The sequence below is a fragment of the Eulemur rufifrons genome, chromosome 17 (genome assembly GCF_041146395.1).
Source record: "Eulemur rufifrons isolate Redbay chromosome 17, OSU_ERuf_1, whole genome shotgun sequence".
NCBI lineage: Eukaryota > Metazoa > Chordata > Mammalia > Primates > Lemuridae > Eulemur > Eulemur rufifrons.
This window is the reverse complement of record NC_090999.1, coordinates 46,017,634-46,037,631: the sequence shown is the minus strand read 5'-3', so window position 1 is coordinate 46,037,631 and position 19,998 is coordinate 46,017,634. Positions and strand designations below refer to the sequence as shown.

Below are 19,998 nucleotides of genomic sequence, written 5' to 3'. Positions count from 1 at the left end.
GAGACTAGTTATCACTCTGTGGTACAATTAAATATACCACGTACTCATTAAAAACAATGAGGATACTCTTTGGCACTTATTCCTGAAAAATGAAAACTTATATTCATACAAAGATCTGTACATCAATGTTCATAACAGCTTTATTCATAATAGCCAAAAACTAAAAACAAACCAGATGTCCTTCAATAGGTGAATAGATAAATAAAACTGTTGGCCAGGCACAGTGGCTTACACCTATAATCCCAACACTTTGGGGGGCTGAGGCAGGAGTATCACTTGAGCCCAGGAGCTCGAGACCAGCCTGAGCAACACAGCAAGACCCCATCTCTAAAAATAATTTTAAAAATAGCTGGGTGTGGTGGTATACACCTGTAGTCCTAGCTACTCGGGAAACGGAGACAGGAGGATTGCTCAAGCCCAGGAGTTCAAGGTTAGTTAGCTATGATTGGACAACTGCACTCTAGCCTGGGCAACAGAGTAAGACCTTGTCTTTAAAAACGAAAAAAAAAAAAAAAAATTAAGAAAAAAACCCACAAAACTGTGGTACAGCCATACCATGGAATACTGTTCAGCAATAAAAAGAAACTAACTGTTACACAACCATCTAGATGAATCTCCAGAAAACTAGGTTAAGTCAAAAAGCCAATCCTAAATGCATGATTTCATTTTTATAACTGCATGTAAGATTCCACTGACATAATACTCTTGAATTACAAATTAATTGCCTCTTTTTTCAAAGACAGGGTCTTGCTGTGTCTCCCAAGCTGGAGTGTAGCAGTGCCATCATACCTCACTGAAGTCTTGAACACCTGGGCTCAAGTGATCCTCACACCTCAGCCTCCCAAGTAACTGGGACTACAGGCATGCACCACTACATCCAGCTAGTTTTTAAAATTTTTTATAGAGGTGGGGGTCTCAATATATTGCCTAGGCTAGTCTCAAACTCCTGGCCTCAAACAATCTTCCCACCTCGGCCTCCCAGTGAGCCACTGCACCCAGCCTTGAAATAACAATTTTAATTTTCAAAAGAACCCAAGCTGTCAAATGAAATGACAAATTTAATGGTAAACAGGTTGCCAGATATCAAGGAGTAAGAATGAGAGGGAAGTAGGTGTATCTAAAAAAGCGTCATTCTGTATCTTGACTGGAGCAATGTCAATATCCTGGTTTTGATACTGTAACATGCACAATGTGTTACCACTGGGGGATACAGCATAAAGGGCAGATGGGGTTTCTCTGTATTATTTCTTATAATTGCATGTGAATCTACAATTATTATAAAATAAAAAGCTTAATTTAAATTAAAAGAGAAACAGAATAAGGAAGCTCTTTACTGTTTTGCAAAGATCTCTAAGATACATTGTTAGGTTAAAAAAAGGTAGAAAACAGTATATTATTTGTATTAAAAAGAAGAAAAAAAATGTTTGTATTTGTTTATATATAAAATATCTCTGGAAAACTAAACCAGAAACTGATGATGCCATATACCTGTGGGAAGGGAGAATAAGGAGGCCAAAGAACAGATGTGGTAAACTTTTCATTGCAAATCCTTTTTCTGTAGATTATGAATTTTAAAAACATGTAGATTACTTATTCAAAAATAAAACAGAAATTTGAGAATAAAATTTGATTTAGATTCTTGCTTCATACTGTATACCAAAGTCAACAGCCACGAATAGAGTTAAAATTTAAAAACTGATTACTGGCCAGACAGGGTGGCTCACGCTTGTAATCCAAGCACTCTGGAAGACCCAGGTGGGAGGACTGCTTTGAGGCCAGGAGTTCGAGACTAGCCTAGGCAACAGCGAGACCCCATCTCCACAAAAAAAGAGAAAAAAAATTAGCCGGGCATGGTGGCACGCGCCTGTAGTCCAAGCTACTTGGAAAGCTGAGGCAGGAGGATCACTTGACCCCAGAAGTTTGAGGCTGCAATGAGCTGTGATGGCACCACTGCACTCTAGCCTGGGAAACAGAGTTAGCCCCTGTCTCAAAACAAACAAACAAACAAAAAAGACTGATTACTGAAAACTTTATACCTCTGGAGAAAAACTTCCTAAGTTATAAATCAGCAAAAGATAGAAATAAAAAATTAAACACAAATGAGAAATTCTAGTAAATATATGGGGAAAAAACAAGTCACTTGTAGAGAAATGCAAATTAAATCAATGAAATGACATTTCTCCTCCACCACCATTTTATTAAATAGAAAAAAATAGTTTCTTTTGAAATGTTAGTATCTAATTGTGGCAAGGATGTGAATAACTTGGCACTGCTACACTACTGGTAAAGCATAACTGTTCTACAAAATAATTTGGCAATGATAATCAAGGCTCATAAAATCTTGGTCTCAGAAAATAATTCTAAGAAATAATACAAAATATTTTCTAAAAAGTTAAATATGTTCTTTATAAAAGTATAAAGAGGCTCATGCTATCCAACAGATGATCACCAGCCTTTTCTTTGTTGAGATTTTGTCACCTCAGTAATTTTACAAAGTCTTTGATACAGGTTTACAGATTTTTTTTTCATCCCAGTACTTGCCACTGGACAGCTTCAGGACATATAGAAATTAAACATGTAAGTAAACATATTCTAGCTTTACAGTTCCTTGAATTCCTGTGGGTATCAAGACATTTCTCATTTTTTTAAAAATTTATATAATTTTTTTTTTTTTTTAACATTCAGTCTACATAGAAACTGTCAAAACAGACAATGCCAATTATATTTTAGGTCATCACAGCGAGACACTGGGAAAAATTTTCAATCAGCAATAATCACACCTCAGATAAATCTCATTGGCTATAATAACACCACTACACAAAGCTGAGACCTTTTTCCTAAGGCCAATAAAATGCAAGTACTGCTTTGTTTTGGTTCCATAAGTCAGAAGGGCCTTTGGCAGTCAAGTGTCCATTTATGGCTAGTTCAACAGCTCTGTACTAAATTAGTAGTAATTTCCTAATTCAGTACCTTTTCTACTTCCAGTATAGAGGGGTAAGGTGGGGAGGAGATGGATGGGACTTGCTCTAAAATAATTTCTGACATCCAAATAACAATTACCATGTTTTCCCTAGTTGAGTCTGAAATCCAATTCATTTTATTGTTTCAGTTATCACATACCTGCGTTGTTGAACAGCCAATATTCTCAGAATGATTATTAACAACAACACTTGGAGATGGAAGCAGATCAGAGGACTGTTGATTTTTTTTCTGGCTTTCACTGAATGGATTGGATCTTTTCAAATTCTGTCTTGACACAGGTATAAGAGGTTTTAGGCGCTTCTTATTATGGACCTGAGTAGGTTCATCAGACTCCAAACTATTCTTTGAACAAATTAAAGACAAAAATCCCAAGGGTCTTCTGCCAGGTCTAGAAATGCAAATGTAAAGACATTCAAGAATATCCAGGAAGACACATTCTTAATACCAACTTCTTTCCATTAATGCTAAAATGGCACCACTACGCTACAAGGATTATTTGTGACAAAGGTCAAGGCTTACTCTAAAGTGGTGCATCCCAAGCTTAAAAGTGCATACAATCACCTGAGGATCTTATTAAAATAAAGACTGAATTTTGGTAATAGGTGTGGCCTGAATCTTGTATTTCTAATAAGTCCTCAAATGATGTCCATGCTGCTGGTCCCAGGACTATACTTTGAGTAGCAAGGCTCAGGAGAGGGGGTCAGCAAACTACAGTCCACAGGCCAAATGTAGTCCACCACCTGATTTTGTGAATATGTTTTACTGGAACACAGCTATGCTCATCTGTCTACATATGGTTTATGGTTGCATTTGTGCTATAACTGCAGAGTTCAATAGTTGTAACAGAGACCATGTGGCCTGCAAAGCTTAAAATATGTACTATATGCCCTTTTATAAAAAATGTTGGCTTATCTCTATTCAAGAACACTGCTTCTCAACCTATTTTAACCTAAACCCCCATGATCCTATGACACTTGCCTCATCCTATTTTCTTTTCTTTTCTTTCTTTTTTTTGAAGACAGGGTCTCACTATGTTGCCCAGGCTGGAGTGCAGTAGCTATTCACAGGCACAGCCATCGCACATTATAACCTTGAACTCCTGGGCTCAAGTGATCCTCCTGCCTCAGCCTGCTGGGTAGCTGGGACTATGGGTACACACCACTGTGCCTGGCTCTCATTCTATTTTCAGCACATCTTTAAGGCTAGGAAAGATATTGCTGGACTTTACTTTCTATAATTTAGATAACAAAAATAACAAATGTATTAAATATGCTTTTTTAAGCTACACATATCCTTTCCTTCCCTTTCCCTTAGTGGAGGCTAGTACATGTCCTGCCCCCACCAAACTCACCAATACCATATTAATGTTTTGAATTTTGCTGACAAGCCAATAATTATTGATAACCTAGGAGACTTGCTTCTAGAGTATGAAGAAAATAGTGTGGGAAAAGTTGGTTTGGGCTTAAATTCCAACACTTATTCTTATAGGGAGAAAGCCTTGTTTACCTCTGTGGTGTGCCACAGGGGAGAAGAATGACACATTATTTGGGACTTCAATAAAACAACTTCCAGAAATACCTCTGATGTCAGCCCTCTGTCTTATTCATTTACATGTGCATTAGTAGCTACTGTATACAGGAGAATATGTAATGATCAAGATCACCATGAACAATCTAGAAAAGTAAATGTATGATATATTCTACCCTACATTTGACATACATCAAACTTTGACTAAAATAGTCACAGTTTCAACACTTAAAGTTAAGCTTTCATTGTATAAAATATATATTTATCTTGAACATTACTGTATTTCCTTTGCTGAAACTTTCCTTTACATTACTGGTAGAGGAATATGTTTATTAAACATCACCCTTAGTACTGGATTTAATCTTTATATATCTGTTCCATATAGGTTATATTTATCCAGAGACAGAGAGAAAGAAAGAGATCTTTTAAAGATTTTTCATGATACCTGGATAGTGGGGTTTTTGAAGATGATATTCTGTTTTCCATTTGTTCAGACGTAGAAGCAGCATCAGTTCTTTCCTCCTTATTAGACACAATCATCTCATCCTGAGGTAAATGAGGCATATTCTTTTCTGTATGTGTATCTATTATTTTATCAAGAGATCTTGATCCTATACTCTGAAAAGTTGGTTCAACTTGTTCTTTTTGAGGTTCTGGAGTTGTATGTGTGCTTCCTGAGGTAGAAAAAAAGCTTTGTCCCTTGTAAGACTCCCCTTGAAAAAAGAGAGCAAATCGTAAGCACACACACCAAAATTAATATATTTAATTTAATCACAATATTTGGGGGGGGGGGGGAACCTTTGGTGTTCCATAATAAACCTACCCTAGTTAGAGTAAGCTAAATTATAATTATTGGGTTACTTGAACTATTAAATTATAACTGGTTAAAAGCTACAGTAACAGCTTCTGCACTCAGATACAAAATAGTCATATCAATATATTTTGACCTAGAAAATCTTTTTCCAGAAATAATTCCTGAATTTATAAATGAAAGGGTTATCACTTCCTAAAAATCTAAGGCTTGTTAAAATGTAGAAGCTAAACCAACCCAAAACATAGGTGGTTAATTCTTGGGTACCACTCAAGTTTAGCTAAAGGGTTCTCTTTCCTTAACTAAATAGTACACAAAAGCCAAACAGTAATTAATTGGGACAAAATCATAAATCATTTGTTAAATAAAAAACCCATTTTCCCTTAGAACTCCTGTTTCTAAGGCCTTGTTCCCAGTGAAAGTATTACAGTTACAGGAAGTAGAATGAAGTTGGTAAGTATACCTACTAAAAAAAAAATAATACAATTAAAGTTGGTCTATAACATAGTCCCTAATATTTCAATAATGTTGTGATTTAATACTTTCATTGGAGAGAACGGGATAGATTGAAGAAATCTTTGGATGTATTTAGGGAAATAGACCCTAAATGGTTTAATACCCTACAAAGATTTTAAATTCTTATAAAAATAGAAGACTCTAAGATCTTTTGAATCCCTTAAGTGACTTAAGCTTGAAAAGATCTCTAGTACTAAACTAATTTTTTCAGGGTAAAGTTAAGAACTTATTTTTAAAACTGCCTTTATATTTAGCTTTCTTATTCCTAAAATGTAGTTGTTGAAAGCCATGTGGTTTTCTATTGATGGGAATGGATGAAGGGAGCTGCTTTTACTTATCAAAGTGCCAGATGCAAGGACTTAGCAGGAAAGAGCTGCTGATAATAAAAGTATTATTCCTAGAGAAAGGTGATCATGACTCTGCTCCAATCGCATATTTGAACAAAATGCATCAAAAATAATCAGGGGTACTTAGCAAAATACAATTGTGTTAAAATTTATTTCACTCACCTGTTTCCTCAAATACATTTATTAATTCCTTTGAACACACCTGTTTTAAGAAAATTTACAAAACAATTTAGAAATCCATTTATCAAGTAAAACTAAAATTAATTTCTTTCCTTCCTTTCTTTAAGTAAAGAAAGTGTGTATCTCCCCAGAAAGCTCTAGGGTCAGACATGTCTTATAGGAATGAATTCTACCAAATCTTTACGGAAAACATTATTGCTACTGTTACATAAACTGTTCAGAGCCCATTAGAAGAGAGAAAGCTGACAAACGCCTTTTATAAATCAAGTATAATGTTGATATCAACTAATCAGTCTCACTTGACATGAGTGCAAAAATACCAAATGAAATACTACAAGCAGCACATAAAAAGACTAATATATCACAATCAAGTAGAGTTTACTTCATGAATACAAAGATGATTCAACATTATGAAATTTAACATAATTCAACAATCTGAGGAGAAAAATCATCTCTATTTGCAAAAAATATATCCAATAATATTCATTCTTTAAAAAAACTTAATAAAATGGAACACACATTTTCTTAATACCATAAAATACAACTACTGCAATCCAAAAGCCAGCATCCCACATAATAAACACTGGAAGTACTCCCACTAAAATAAGGAATAAGAAAAAAGATGTGCACTATTGGGACTTTTAACCTTGTTTTTGAATTATATTAGTCAATATAATTAGAAAAAAAATTAGAACTATAAAAAGTAGAACAGAAGAATTAGAATTATACTTGCAGATGATGTTTATTTACCTTCAAAACCCAAGAGAATCAACTGAAAAATTACTGCACATAATGAGGGAACACGGTAAACTCTCTATATAGAAAAGAACGGGATGATGGCTGGATGTGGTGTCTCACACTTATTAATCCCAGCACTTTGGGAGGTCAAGGCAGGAGGATCACTTGAGGCGAGAAGTTCTAGATCAGCCTGAGCAAGAGCAACACCCCATCTCTACAAAAAATAGAAAACTTAGCCAGGAGTAGTGGCAAGTGGTGTCACGTGCCTGTAGTCCCAGCTACTTGGGAGGGTGAGGCAGGAGGACTGCTTGAGCCCAGGAGTTTGAGGTTGCTGTGAGCAAGGCTGACGCCATAGCACTCTAGCCTGGGTAACAGAGCGAGACTCTGTCTCAAGAAAACAAAGAAACAAACAAACAAAGACATTGTGATACTGGCCCCAGAACAAATAGATGAAACAATGTAAAAGAAAGGGAAGTTCAGGAATATATCTAAACACACATGAAGATTCTGTATCTCATAAAAGCAGAATTTCCTATCAGTGGAAAATAGATAGATTGTTCAATAAATGGTTAAAAGCATCTGGGGAAAATTGGCCCTATTCCTTTCACCAAAATATATTCTAGACAAATCAATAATATTAACTAGAAAATGATACTAACTATAAAGTTTTAATTTCAAAGGACTTTAAATGTATAATATAATCTTCAGAAGCCACACATAAAAGGACTGATAAATCTGATTACAGAAAAATAAAAAATGTTTGTAAGTCTGTCTGACTACAGTGTGTGTGCATTCTACAATCATTGTATAGCTTGAGGATCCTAAATCTGAAAATCTAAAATCTTGAAATGCTCCAAAATCCAAAACTTTCTGAGTACCAACATGAAACTCAAAGGAAATGCTAACTGGAACATTTCAGAGTTTGGATTTTTGAATTTGGAATGCTGAACCAGTAGGTATAATGCAAATATTCCAAAATTTAAAAAAATCTGAAATCTGAAACACTTCTGGTACCAAGCTTTTCAGAAAAAGAATACTCAACCTGCACAAGCAATTTTTTTATTGTTAAAATGCTAAAAACAAAGTTTAGAAAATAAAAATCACAAATTAGTCCATTGGACACTATACTTTCCTTACATATTCACACCACTGTAGAACTATCTTTTTTTAAATGGCATATTATAATCTGATGACCTAGTTTTGTATTTAGTAAAGTACCATAGTTTTTTTTCCATGTCATTAAACATACTTTTTTTTTTTTTTTTAAACGAGATGAGGTCTCACTATATCATCCAGGCTGGAGTGCGGTGGCTATTCACAGGTGTAATTACAGTATACAACAGCCTCGAACTCCTAGATTCAAGCAATCCTCCTGCTTCGGCCTCCCAAGTCCAGGAACTACAAACATACATCCCCACGCCCAGCTTAAACATACTTTTAAAACAAAACAGGACAATGTCTGCATTGAATGCTGATAAACTGTTAAAACAGGGTGACTGGTACATGGGAGTACATTATACTGGTCTGTCTACCTTTTAATATGTTTGAAATTTTTCATATTAAAAAGTTAATCCAAAAAAATCTACATGAGAAAACAAACAAAAAAAAATGACAAGCTGGGAAAAAATACCTCATTATCATAGACATATATATAATTGAAGTTTTCCAGGTCATAAGAAAAATATCAACCCAAAATGAAAAATGGGTAAAGAATATAAAAAGTCATTTCACAGAAAAAGAAATATACATGGCTCTTAAGCATATGAAAATGTTTAATCTTACTCATAACTAGAGAAATTAAAACTATTGTTACATATATTATTTTTTATCTACCAAATATATAAAAGTATACTTGCTCTGCATCTGCAATCACCCAAGAACTACTTTTCCTTTGAGAACATAGATTTTAAATTGACTTTTACATAATGTAGTTACAAATTATGGTGAGCACCAGAAAGCAAAACAAGAGAGTACTAGGAAACCTACAACACAGTGGCTGGTAACTGATTCTTCATGGTCTGGTCAGACTTCCCTGAGGTAGTGATGTTTGAGCTAAAGAAGTCTGTATGTTTTGCAAGGAAATGCTTTACACAGAAGGGACAGCAAATGAAATGCCTGGGACATGAAGGATTATAGTGCATTCAAGAAACTGAAAGATGGCCAATGTGGCTAGAAAGTAAGGCAGAAATTAGCACAAAATGAGACAAGACACAGAAATGGGCCCAACCATACAAGGCTTTAGAGGCTCTGGGTTTATTCCTAAGAGCAATAGGAAGCTTTAAGCATTAGAATGATAATATTACTATTATCTTTCAAACATCAGGAAACCTGTTCAGAGAGGTAAAGTATCTTGGCCATGGTCCCATAGCTACTGGTGGTATAGCCAAGATCCAGATATGTATAATGTTTTTGGCCTTATTTTGAGCCACTGTCACAGAGCTGGGTTTCCTGATTAATGTCCATCAATTTCCACCTAGAACTGGTTGAAAGTGATAATCCAAAACTTGTTTTGCCTAGATTACTTATGATGAAATGTGTCAGAACTATCTGAATATATATCTAGAAGTTGGAAGAATCTAAAGGAAAAAATAGAACAAGTCTGTTTCAAGATGGCCATCTTACTTACTTAATGATCCTATCTTACCTCAGAGGTATATTCTTTACAATCATCTTTTGAAGTGAGTGAAGTTTTTTTGGCAGGAGGAACATCATCACTTTCAAGACTGCAATGAAATCTCTTCTTGGATGTAAGATCCAAATTAGTAGGAGGCTTTTCAGAACCATCTTTTCCAGAATTAGATAAACAAATGGCATCTTGACCAACTGAAGTTATTGGTAAACAAATACTGCATAAAAAGTAAATACATACTAAATCAGTGAGCTAGTCCCATAAAAAAATTCCAACAAAACCAAAAAAACTCCAAACTAACTTATACATGGACATGGTCATAAAAATTGCAGTTTTGAGCTACATTCATACTTACAAGGTTCACAGCTTAAATTCCATAATATTGAATTAAATCTGAGGTATATAAAGTGTTTTCCTTGTCTGTAAAGTTAAGCTTTTAATCTAAAATGTCCCTTCCTAATATAAAAGGCCCTAATTTCTAATGCCACTTTATAGACAATTAAGTGCCTTAAGCAATGGAAGTTAAAATACAACTTAACCCTTCTACAATAAAGAATTAAGAGTATCAAAAATATATAAAAATGTTATCTCTTTGTACTATTTTTTGCAACTTTCTGTGAATTTATAGTTTAGTCTTTTGTGTGTGTGTATTTACAAAGTAACCATACATTTTACAGATGCCATTTTATTTCCAGACTGCTAATTTTTTTTTCTGTGACAGGGTCTTGCTCTGTCATCCAGGCTAAAGTGCAGTGACCAGACCATAGCTCACTGCAGCCTCTAACTCCTGAACTCAAGCCATCCTCCTACATAGCTGGAACCACAAGGCAGATGCCACCACATTCAGCTAATATATTTTTTTTCCCCCCCGGAGACGAGGTCTCATTCTGTCGCTAGGGCTAGAGTGCAGTGGCGTCATCACAGCTCACTGCAACCTCCAATTCCTGGGTTCCAGTGATCCTCCTGTCTCACCTCCCGCAGTACCACGCATAGTTAATTTTTGTAGAGATGGGGGTCTTGCTCTTGCTCAGGCTGGTCCAGTACTCCTGGCCTCAAGCAATCTTCCTGCCTTGGCCTCCCAAAGTGCTGGGATCACAGGTATGAGCTACTACACCTGGCCCAGACTGCTAAATAATTTTAGGTTTAGAAATAAAATATCAAAGAAGTTTCATACAGAAGTAGTATTATATTAAACATTTTTTTTAAGAGACAGGGTCTTGCTCTGTCACTCAGGTTGAAGTATAGTGGCATGATCATAGCTCCCTATACCCTCAAACTCCTGGCCTCTCAAGTAGCTAAGACTACAAGCACTCGCCACCACACAAGCAAACTTTTTTAATTTTTTGTAGACACAGGGTCTCACTGTGTTACCCAGCTGGTCTCAAACTCCAGGCTTCAAGCAATCTTCCTGCTTTGGCCTCACACAGTGCTGGGATTACAGGTGTGAGCCACCATGCCCAGCCACATTGACCATTTAAATAGCACCTTTATCAAATACAAAAATCAACCACATTACATTTCTAAGTTACCACATAAATACCAAATAAGATCTCCACGACAATTATAAATGATGTTGGTGAATGGCTTATTCTATTAATACTACTCGATTCATAAAGCACCTTTCCTCCTAGGAAGAAGTTTAACTCATTCGTTACCTCATGTCACCCCTTTCTTCCGTATTCACTGATTTGACCAATATGGGTGCTGGCAGTAAAGGGTTTGGCATTAACTGTGCAGCGGCATCTGTAAAGTCTTCTACTGCATTGGTTGGGATTTCCACCAGAGTTAAAATGAATGCTTGTTCATCCTCTCCTTCTTGGTGTACATTAGCAACTAGATTCACTATCAAAGTTTAAAAATTAGTAATGAAAAGGTGAACCATGAAATTAAAAAATCATTGATTTATTTCATTTCTAAACAGTGTCAGAACTTATCACTAAGATTATATAAATTATGCCCAAAAAAGTAATTTCATAAAGGATAAAGATGATATACCATGGAGAGGATTTACAACTCTGAATACTGAAACTGGTACACAAAATATTTAAAGGTTTTTTAAAATTTAAGGCCACCATAGACTAAAAAAACTGTTTTGTGTTTTTCCATAGTTAAATGGGAGGTAAAAATCATACATCAGCTTCTATGACACTTCACTGAAGTAGATTATCATACCTGTTAGGTCTTGAGGACTGATTACATTCTCTTCTTGGACTTCTAGAATACTAGTTGGTGTACACTGCCATAAAAAAATCAAAATGAAACAGTGAGCTTGGCCAAATTTCAATTTTAAAAAGTTTTCCTGACAACACAATACAGGGAAGTGATCTTATTTCAAAACTCACAGACTTATCTAACCATATATAATTGTCAAGTGTTTTGAAGCTTTTAGCCATGCCAATAAACTTTTGATTCATTTAAATAAACATAAACACAAAGAATTCTCACTACATTGTTAAATATGTGTATTCTATGAAAGGATTTTTGAAGTGACAGGATAAGGAGATCCAACCCCTCAACCTTCTCTGTACTCCTATCACACTAGCCATTGTACCATTAGTAGGTGACACTTCAATGGAGGCAAACTGCTTTCCTTGCCTCGAGTATGGTTCCTTCCAATATGTTTTCCACAAAACTACAAACGCTGTTTTTTTCTAAAATGCAATCCTGATGGTAATTCTTTACTGCTTAATAAGTTAAAACTTTCATTTTGCAACCAAAATGTCAATGTCAATAATTGACTCAGGCAAAAATCACCAACGGATACTATAACTACCATTGGGTGACAGGTTGCTGGGTCTCATTCGACAAATTACTTTCTAATATAAAGTGTCATTATAATGAAGAAATCCGGCAGGCACCATTCTGGCCAAGTGATCAGTCAGCATTACCAGTAATGGGAAAAATTGGTATGTGTATCTCCTGATGAGATGTAAAAGGAAGACCACCTCATTACCTATGTAGTAATCATGAATCCGGTAATGAGGAAGCAATAAAAAGAACTCTAGACTATGGACCAGCTTAGACTCATCTAAAATATCAAGTTCACAAAAGAAGAAAAAAGGCAAGAGAAATATTCTAGATTAAAGTAAAGAGAAATGACAACTAAATGCAATGTGGGAAACTTGACTGGATCCTGAATTTAAAAAACCTATTAACGGACATGATTGGGCCAACTGTGGAAATCTGAATGGGAACTGTATATTATATAATATTGAAACAATGTTAATAATATGGTAACACTTATTGTGACAACAGTATTGTCACTTCTCTGTAAGAGAGTGTACTTGTTCCTATCTTAGATACAAGATGATGGAGTATTTAGAAATAGAAGGCTCAGGTCTGCAACTTACTTTCGAATGGTTCAGTTTTTAAAAGTATCTATCTATCTATGGAGATGGAGAGCAAAATGGGGAAACACAGAGAAAACAAATGAGGCAAAGTGTTAACAATCAATGAATCCAAGTAAAGGGTATGGGAGAATTCTTTAAAAGATTCTTGTAACTTTTCTCTAAGTTTGAAATTATTCCAAAATAAAAGTAAAAATTAAAAAGTTGGGAGGGTGGGGATCTTATAACGTTAGATATAACCAAACCCCTTAGCATGTTATAAAAATCCTTTTATAATCTGTCTGCAAGCTACCTTTCTAACTTCATCTCTAACGTATTTTACTCATAACTACTTATAGTCACTGAACACGGCATGCTATTCTTTACACACATTCCTCTCCTTTAACTTGCCAATTTATACTTGTTCTTCAGGTTCAAGAATTCTCTCACCTGGGGAACTTTTTAAAGAAAATGCTAATACCTAGGCCCCATTCCTAGAGATTCATTTAATTAGATTGGATCTGACTCCTACAGAGTCTTGTACAAATCTCTATCATAGCACGTATCAAATTTAATTTAACCATTCATTCACTCATCTGTCTCCCACAAATTTGTATCTTCAATACCTAACACAGTGTCAGACACATTGCAGTAACATCTCCATAAACACATTCTGTGAATGAACTCCTCAGATCCAGAGACTAAGAAGTGAATTTTCTGTGTGCAAAACACTTCCTTTTTCAAAGCTTTTACAACAAAGTTGGGTATTAGCTGTGTTATCTCTATGTTCTAGAGGCTGAAAACACGCTCAATTAAAATTCCAGCACAATATATTCTTGCAAAGGAAAACTACAGGGAAAGAAAACAGAACCATGGTTGTCAGGGCTGAGGATAGGTAGAGAGGGTGACTAAAAAAGGGAACCAGGGAATTTCAGGGTGATATAACAGTATGTATTTGCTTATATAACTGTATTGGTTATATAATTATATATATATTTGTAAAAACTTGTAGAACTGTACACTAAAAAGGGTGAAGGTTATTTTATGTAAATTATACCTTAATTTTGTTTTAATGGAGAAAGAATGCCTTGCTGGCCCTTTTTATATTTTACATTCTTTTACCTCTGATACACTGTCTCCTTCAGAGTCCTTTCTCAGGGGCTCTTCAACAGAACTCTCAGCAAGAACCACATCCAAACCAAGTGTGTGGGGCCCTGTCTCAGAGGAAATAACTGGAGCAACTGACAATATCTGAACCTCTTGAGATCCTTCTTCTTGATCTTCATTTCTGAAAAAGAGTTTTAGCATGTTATTTGAAATCAGGCTAACAACATAGAATTGTTTTTAGAGCTAGGTATTTCAAAGATCATCTAATTTGATAGTTTTCGAACTTTTAAAATATATTTAATGCAACAGTACTCCTTTCTCAAGCAAATTATTACATCTACAGCTTATGGCTATAGCTGAAACAGAATATAAACTGAATCTCAGAATCTCTTCTCTCTTTTACCTTTCAGTTAGGTTTACTTCTTGAGAAATACTGGTCCCTTTGATACCATGTATACATGCCAATTTGCTCTGCTCCTTATTCTCTGCTGCTGTAACTGGTCCAAGGCTTTTATCTTCCAATTCTGTTGCTTTGGAAGCATTTTTCTCAGTTTCTTAAATAAAAAACACATTTAAGATATAGTCCAAAACAGTACAGCACATGTCCATATTAGAAACATACTCTCGCTTAAAATATAGATCATTAGATAGTGACTTGTCCAAACTTCTCTTAATCCAAAAAATCAAGTTTATTCACATGGCAGAAGGTGGTCCTGGCCAATGATATTTTCGAACAGTAAAACAGATGATTTATAAATCCTCCACTGCAGGTATTTCACTCCTGTCTGCCATAGCAATTGTATCCCCACATTATGGTGATGGCACTAATAATTAGAAACCCACATAGAAAAGAAGTTTAGAGGTGGTACACACAAGGTCTGGCTAGTTCCACCTTAGAGGAAGTCTTGGGTAGGAGAGCTGTATGGCAAAGAATAATGTCACAAGGGGGAGGAAAAAGACTTCCATATAAAAGAGATTTGAGCCTGCAGACTGAGAGAGCTTACGAAAAAAGTGATCTCTCACAGTTCTCATGTATTTTTTGTGTTTACTGCAATGCCATAAACCTTGAATACCACCATGCGACCCACAGAAAGTACTACAAATGATGATGGAAATTCTCCCAAGAAGCAGAGAGAAGTCATGACGTTACAAAAAAAACCAGAATTGCTTGATATGTACTGCAGATTGAGGTCTGCAGCTGCGGTTGCCTACCATTGATCTTATTCATCTTATAACTGACAACATAAACTTTAGGTATCAATAAATACAGTACAGTACAGATTTGTAAATGTATTTTCTTTATGATTTTCTTACTAACATTTTCTTTTCGCTATCTTACATTACTGTATAAACACAGTATATAATACATATAACATACAAAATATGTGTTAATCAACTATTTATGTTATCAGTAAGGCTACTGATTAACAGTAGGCTACCAGTAGTTAAGTTTTGGAGGAATCAAAAGTTATATACAGATTTTTGACTGCACAGGGGTTCAGCACCCCTAGTTCAAGGGTCAACTATATATGTGTATGTGCATAAAAAAGGAGAAACCATTTGAAGGAGAAACCATTTGATCAAATACAGCAAAACAGTACTAATACTTAAACTAGTTGGTGAATTTATGAATATTTATAGCTCATTTTACTTTTTTGTATGTTTGAAACTTTTTTATAGTAAGTTAAAACAATTTTAACGACTGAATATTCCTTTGAAATGCTAATGGAATTTTTTGTGTCAAAGCAATTTTGTAACTTATAAGAGAAGAAAAAAATTTACCTCTTTGAGTGTCCACTTCTTCCCCTTTGGTTACACACAAACTGGGAACTTCCTGATGAGCATCAAACCTGTTGGTCCCTAAAATCTTCTGAAGATTTGGTTTGGGCTTGGCAAATCTACTCCTCATTCTCAAATTTTTGGTTACCTTAGAAGCTTTACTCCTAGAAATAGGGAGATGGAGAGAGAAATTTATCAACCATATGAGATCTTGCTCTCGCACATTGATACATTCTGTCTAGCACTGATACAGTTAACATGCCATCTGTCAGGTGCCACTTTGTCTAAAAGTGTTCATTTCTTTTTTTTATTGATTTTTTTAGACACAGGATTTTGCTCTTCTGCCCAGGCTAGAGTGCAGTGGCATCATCATAACTCACTGCAGCCTCAAACTCCTGGGCTCAAGTGATCCTACCACTTTAGCCTCCTGAATAGCTGGGACTACAGGTACATGCCACCGCACTCAGCTAAATGTTTTTATTTTTTTGTAGAAATGGGGTCTTGCCATGTTACCCAGGCTGGTCTCAAATTCCTGGGCTCAAGTGATCCTCCTGACTCTGCCTCCCACAGGGCTGGGATCACAGGCATGAGCTACCGTATCCAGACTAAAAGTGTTCATTTCTTAATGCTAAAATTACAAAGTAGTAACTTTACTAGAGGTCTTAAGAAGAGAATCCAGACTATGTTTGTAAAACAGAGAATATATTTATTTAATACATAAATCTATTTCATTAAAGCTTCAAAGACATACAATATACACTGTTATAATTTTAACATGCAAACCATTAAACTAAAACCAAAATCAGCCAATCTTTAAAGGGTAAGAAATTAGAATTGCCTACTTTATATTTACATATGCATTTCTCAAAGCTATTAACTAAACTGATGGTAGGTTTAATCATATTTGTTAATTGAATACTAAAATAAACCTGGTTGAAGTAGCATTCTCCTTTACTCTTTCCATTAAACCACTTTCTTCTCTAGTACTTTGTTCCTCCAGTACAATCTTGTTTTCTTCAAATGATGCAGGAAACGTACTAACAACAGGTGAAGAGAGCTCCTGACATTCATGAACAATTTCTTGATTTACATCATCTGGGCTGAAAGGAAGATGGCTTTTATCCTTTGAATGAACCTGAGGAAGTACACATACTCCTACTGCAGGAAAAAGAACAGAAAATTAAAATTGGCCCAAATTAAATAGATATTCAAATGAAATAAATTCTTCAACATTCGATAACTATAAACTTCTACATTATTGTTAAAGTTTCCTTGTATGGTTCCAAATTTAAATTTATGATCTCATATTTCATGCCAGTGATAAATTTAACAATTCTTACAGACCGAAACTCTGTAGTAAAAATGAGTTCTTTTGTTACCTGAGTAACTACATAACAACAGACCACTTGCAAGATACGATTGCCTTCATTTATAATTTATTACAACTTGTATTTAGGTGGGGGGGAAGGAAAAAAAATGAAAACTTGTATTTTATGTCCTAGAAATTTGTGACAGGCTCCACTGCAACATTATGCCATTGAGAAAGAAGCCCTATATGGGGTTTCCCTATATAGAACACAAAATCAGAGACTTTCCTGATAAATTTATGGTTATAAAGCCTAAAAGTCTAACACCTAAAATGAATGGCAAGCCACTCATCACCAGTCAAAGTAAGTACCAATAATATAATTAGCATAATTATCCATTTAATGTAGTTAAGAGATACTAAAATAGTAAAGACCATAGCTTCTCTGTAAGTGCAGCCTAATATATATTAAAAATCTGGGTTAACATATCTTGTGGCTCTGTCCAAACTGTCAAAACAGTTTAAATTCTCAATAACTGTTATTGCCCTTTCATACTGTATTTGTCATCTAATTGTAAAGACCATCCCAAGCAGCAACTCCTTTGCTAAAGAAACACGTATAAAATGATCGGTGATCAATGAGCTCAGTTAACCAATGATGTTTACGATGATAAAGATAAAGGACTCACTAGATACACTATTCCATGAATATAAATTATTCTTAATAAATTAAGTGTATTATCTTGAATTAGCTGTCACTCCACCTAAAGGGGTTAAGTAAAATAGTGGATGAACAAACACATTACCTTTTCTAGAAAAAAAACAAAGTGATGACAACTTCAAATGTGAAAAGCTTATTACTCAAATGTAGGTATAATTTCTTAGAAGTCAGATTTTAAATTTCTATTTTTTGGTAGGACTTATCTTTCCTTCTTACCATCACCCTGTTCAGGAGTGAGCTCTGACTGCAATACTAGATCTCCCATAGTAAGTAAAGTTATGGCAGCTTCAGCGCTTCCATCATTCGTACCTTGTGAGGAAATATACCAACATTAAAACCGAAGAATTGGGAAATTTTTTTTATTTAAAAAAGATTTTTAATTCAGGTGTCTATCTTGTAGTAACAGGTTTCAATATCCTCTGTACCACTATTACCTTACTACGGTGGTGTTTTGTTCAGGTTATATACTACAAATAAAGAAATCATCACTAGTGGTTTTTACTCACTTTAAACACCAACCTCCCATTAAATAATACCTTCCAAAAAATGCTCTCATCTGTGCAAATCCAAAGAAAACACTTAACAAATACTTCTTTATCAAACATTTAACTCACCTTCTAAAGTAACATTCCTAGAATCCAAGTTTTTTTTTTGTTTTGTTTTGTTTTGTTTTTTGAGACAGAGTCTCACTTTGTTGCCCAGGCTAGAGTGAGTGCCGTGGCGTCAGCCTAGCTCACAGCAACCTCAAACTCCTGGGCTCAAGCGATCCTACTGCCTCAGTCTCCCGAGTAGCTGGGACTACAGGTATGCGCCACCATGCCCAGCTAATTTTTTCTGTATATATTTTTAGTTGTCCATATAATTTCTTTCTATTTTTAGTAGAGACGGGGTCTCACTCTTGCTCAGGCTCGTCTCGAACTCCTGACCTAGAGCGATCCACCCGCCTCGGCCTCCCAGAGGGCTAGGATTACAGGCGTGAGCCACCGCGCCTGGCTGAATTCAAGTTTTTAATAGAGATGAACTATTCAATAGCTGAATCTTTTTGTTCAACTCTCCAGTAAACTGACTCATTTACTATCACCACTACTAAATCACTGTACTAGTGTTAATAAGGTAGCTTTAGCAGTTTCCTGGTTAAGTTACCTGGTTCCTCTTGAGTATGTTCACCTGTGGTCATTTCCTAGAAGAAGAAAAGATAAGTAACATCTTCAGTTATTTCCCTAAACACATGTTCTTCCTCAAAAAGCACTATGTTTTATAGGTTTTTCTATACTTTCAGTGATAACAGAGGAAACTGGCTCTTTTTTTCTTAATTTATAAATTATTCATAAAATTTCATAAGAACAGGAATAACTTAAAAGCCAAATTCCTTTGTCTCTTGCCCCTGATTTGACTTTTGTTTTCTTACATGCAAATCTTAACTCTGATCATATTGCTAATGTACATCTACCATTTTACTCTACTTCTTCACTGTCAAAATCCCTCAACTCTATAGTCATATCTGCTGCAAGTTTTTACCCAATGGAAACCAAGGTCTGAAAGGTATTGCAAGTTTTATACACACTACTAGGTGTCTGAAAATTTAAATGAATTTTAACCAATTAAGAAGTTACAGGATCAATGTCCAAAGTGACAGCTTGAGGAGCTCCACTATCCCACTCGCAGTGAAACTGATTTAAGAAAACAAAATAAAACACTTAAAGGTTCTGGAAATGGTCATAAGAGCAAAAATGAAAAAGCATGTATTCAAGAAAATCTATGAAAACTGGCTAACAACAGTTAGAGTCTATGTGAATCAAGATTGTTTTCTCCTTCCTTTCTCCCAGCTCAGCATGGCAGAGACTCAGACTGCTGTAGACAAGAAAACAGGGCCCCCATTCCCTACAGGTCGCAGTTAAAGAGCATTCTTCCCCATGCGAGCAGGACTTCAGCTGCTGACATCACAAGAAAACTACAGACCAGTATCTACTATAAACACGGAAATAAAAACATCAATAAAATACTCATGATAAATTATTAAGTGAACAGT

The 19,998-nt window shown here is 35.3% G+C and overlaps 1 protein-coding gene and 1 pseudogene across 1 annotated transcript in view; both read right to left on the bottom strand.

Annotated features, from left to right (window-relative positions):
* Positions 1-19,998, bottom strand: part of BDP1 (BDP1 general transcription factor IIIB subunit) — an 83,113-nt gene that overhangs the window by 1,521 nt on the left and 61,594 nt on the right. The window contains exons 27-38 of the mRNA XM_069492244.1: positions 19,113-19,149; positions 18,186-18,278; positions 16,872-17,100; positions 15,946-16,106; positions 14,567-14,717; positions 14,179-14,344; positions 11,903-11,966; positions 11,386-11,572; positions 9,746-9,947; positions 6,346-6,385; positions 4,955-5,222; positions 3,107-3,370 (exon numbers count right to left, since the gene is read on the bottom strand). Of these exons, the coding sequence (XP_069348345.1) occupies positions 3,107-3,370; positions 4,955-5,222; positions 6,346-6,385; positions 9,746-9,947; positions 11,386-11,572; positions 11,903-11,966; positions 14,179-14,344; positions 14,567-14,717; positions 15,946-16,106; positions 16,872-17,100; positions 18,186-18,278; positions 19,113-19,149 (1,862 nt within the window). The remainder of the gene's footprint in view (positions 1-3,106; positions 3,371-4,954; positions 5,223-6,345; positions 6,386-9,745; positions 9,948-11,385; positions 11,573-11,902; positions 11,967-14,178; positions 14,345-14,566; positions 14,718-15,945; positions 16,107-16,871; positions 17,101-18,185; positions 18,279-19,112; positions 19,150-19,998) is intronic.
* LOC138398461 (U4 spliceosomal RNA) lies at positions 2,698-2,825 on the bottom strand (annotated as a pseudogene).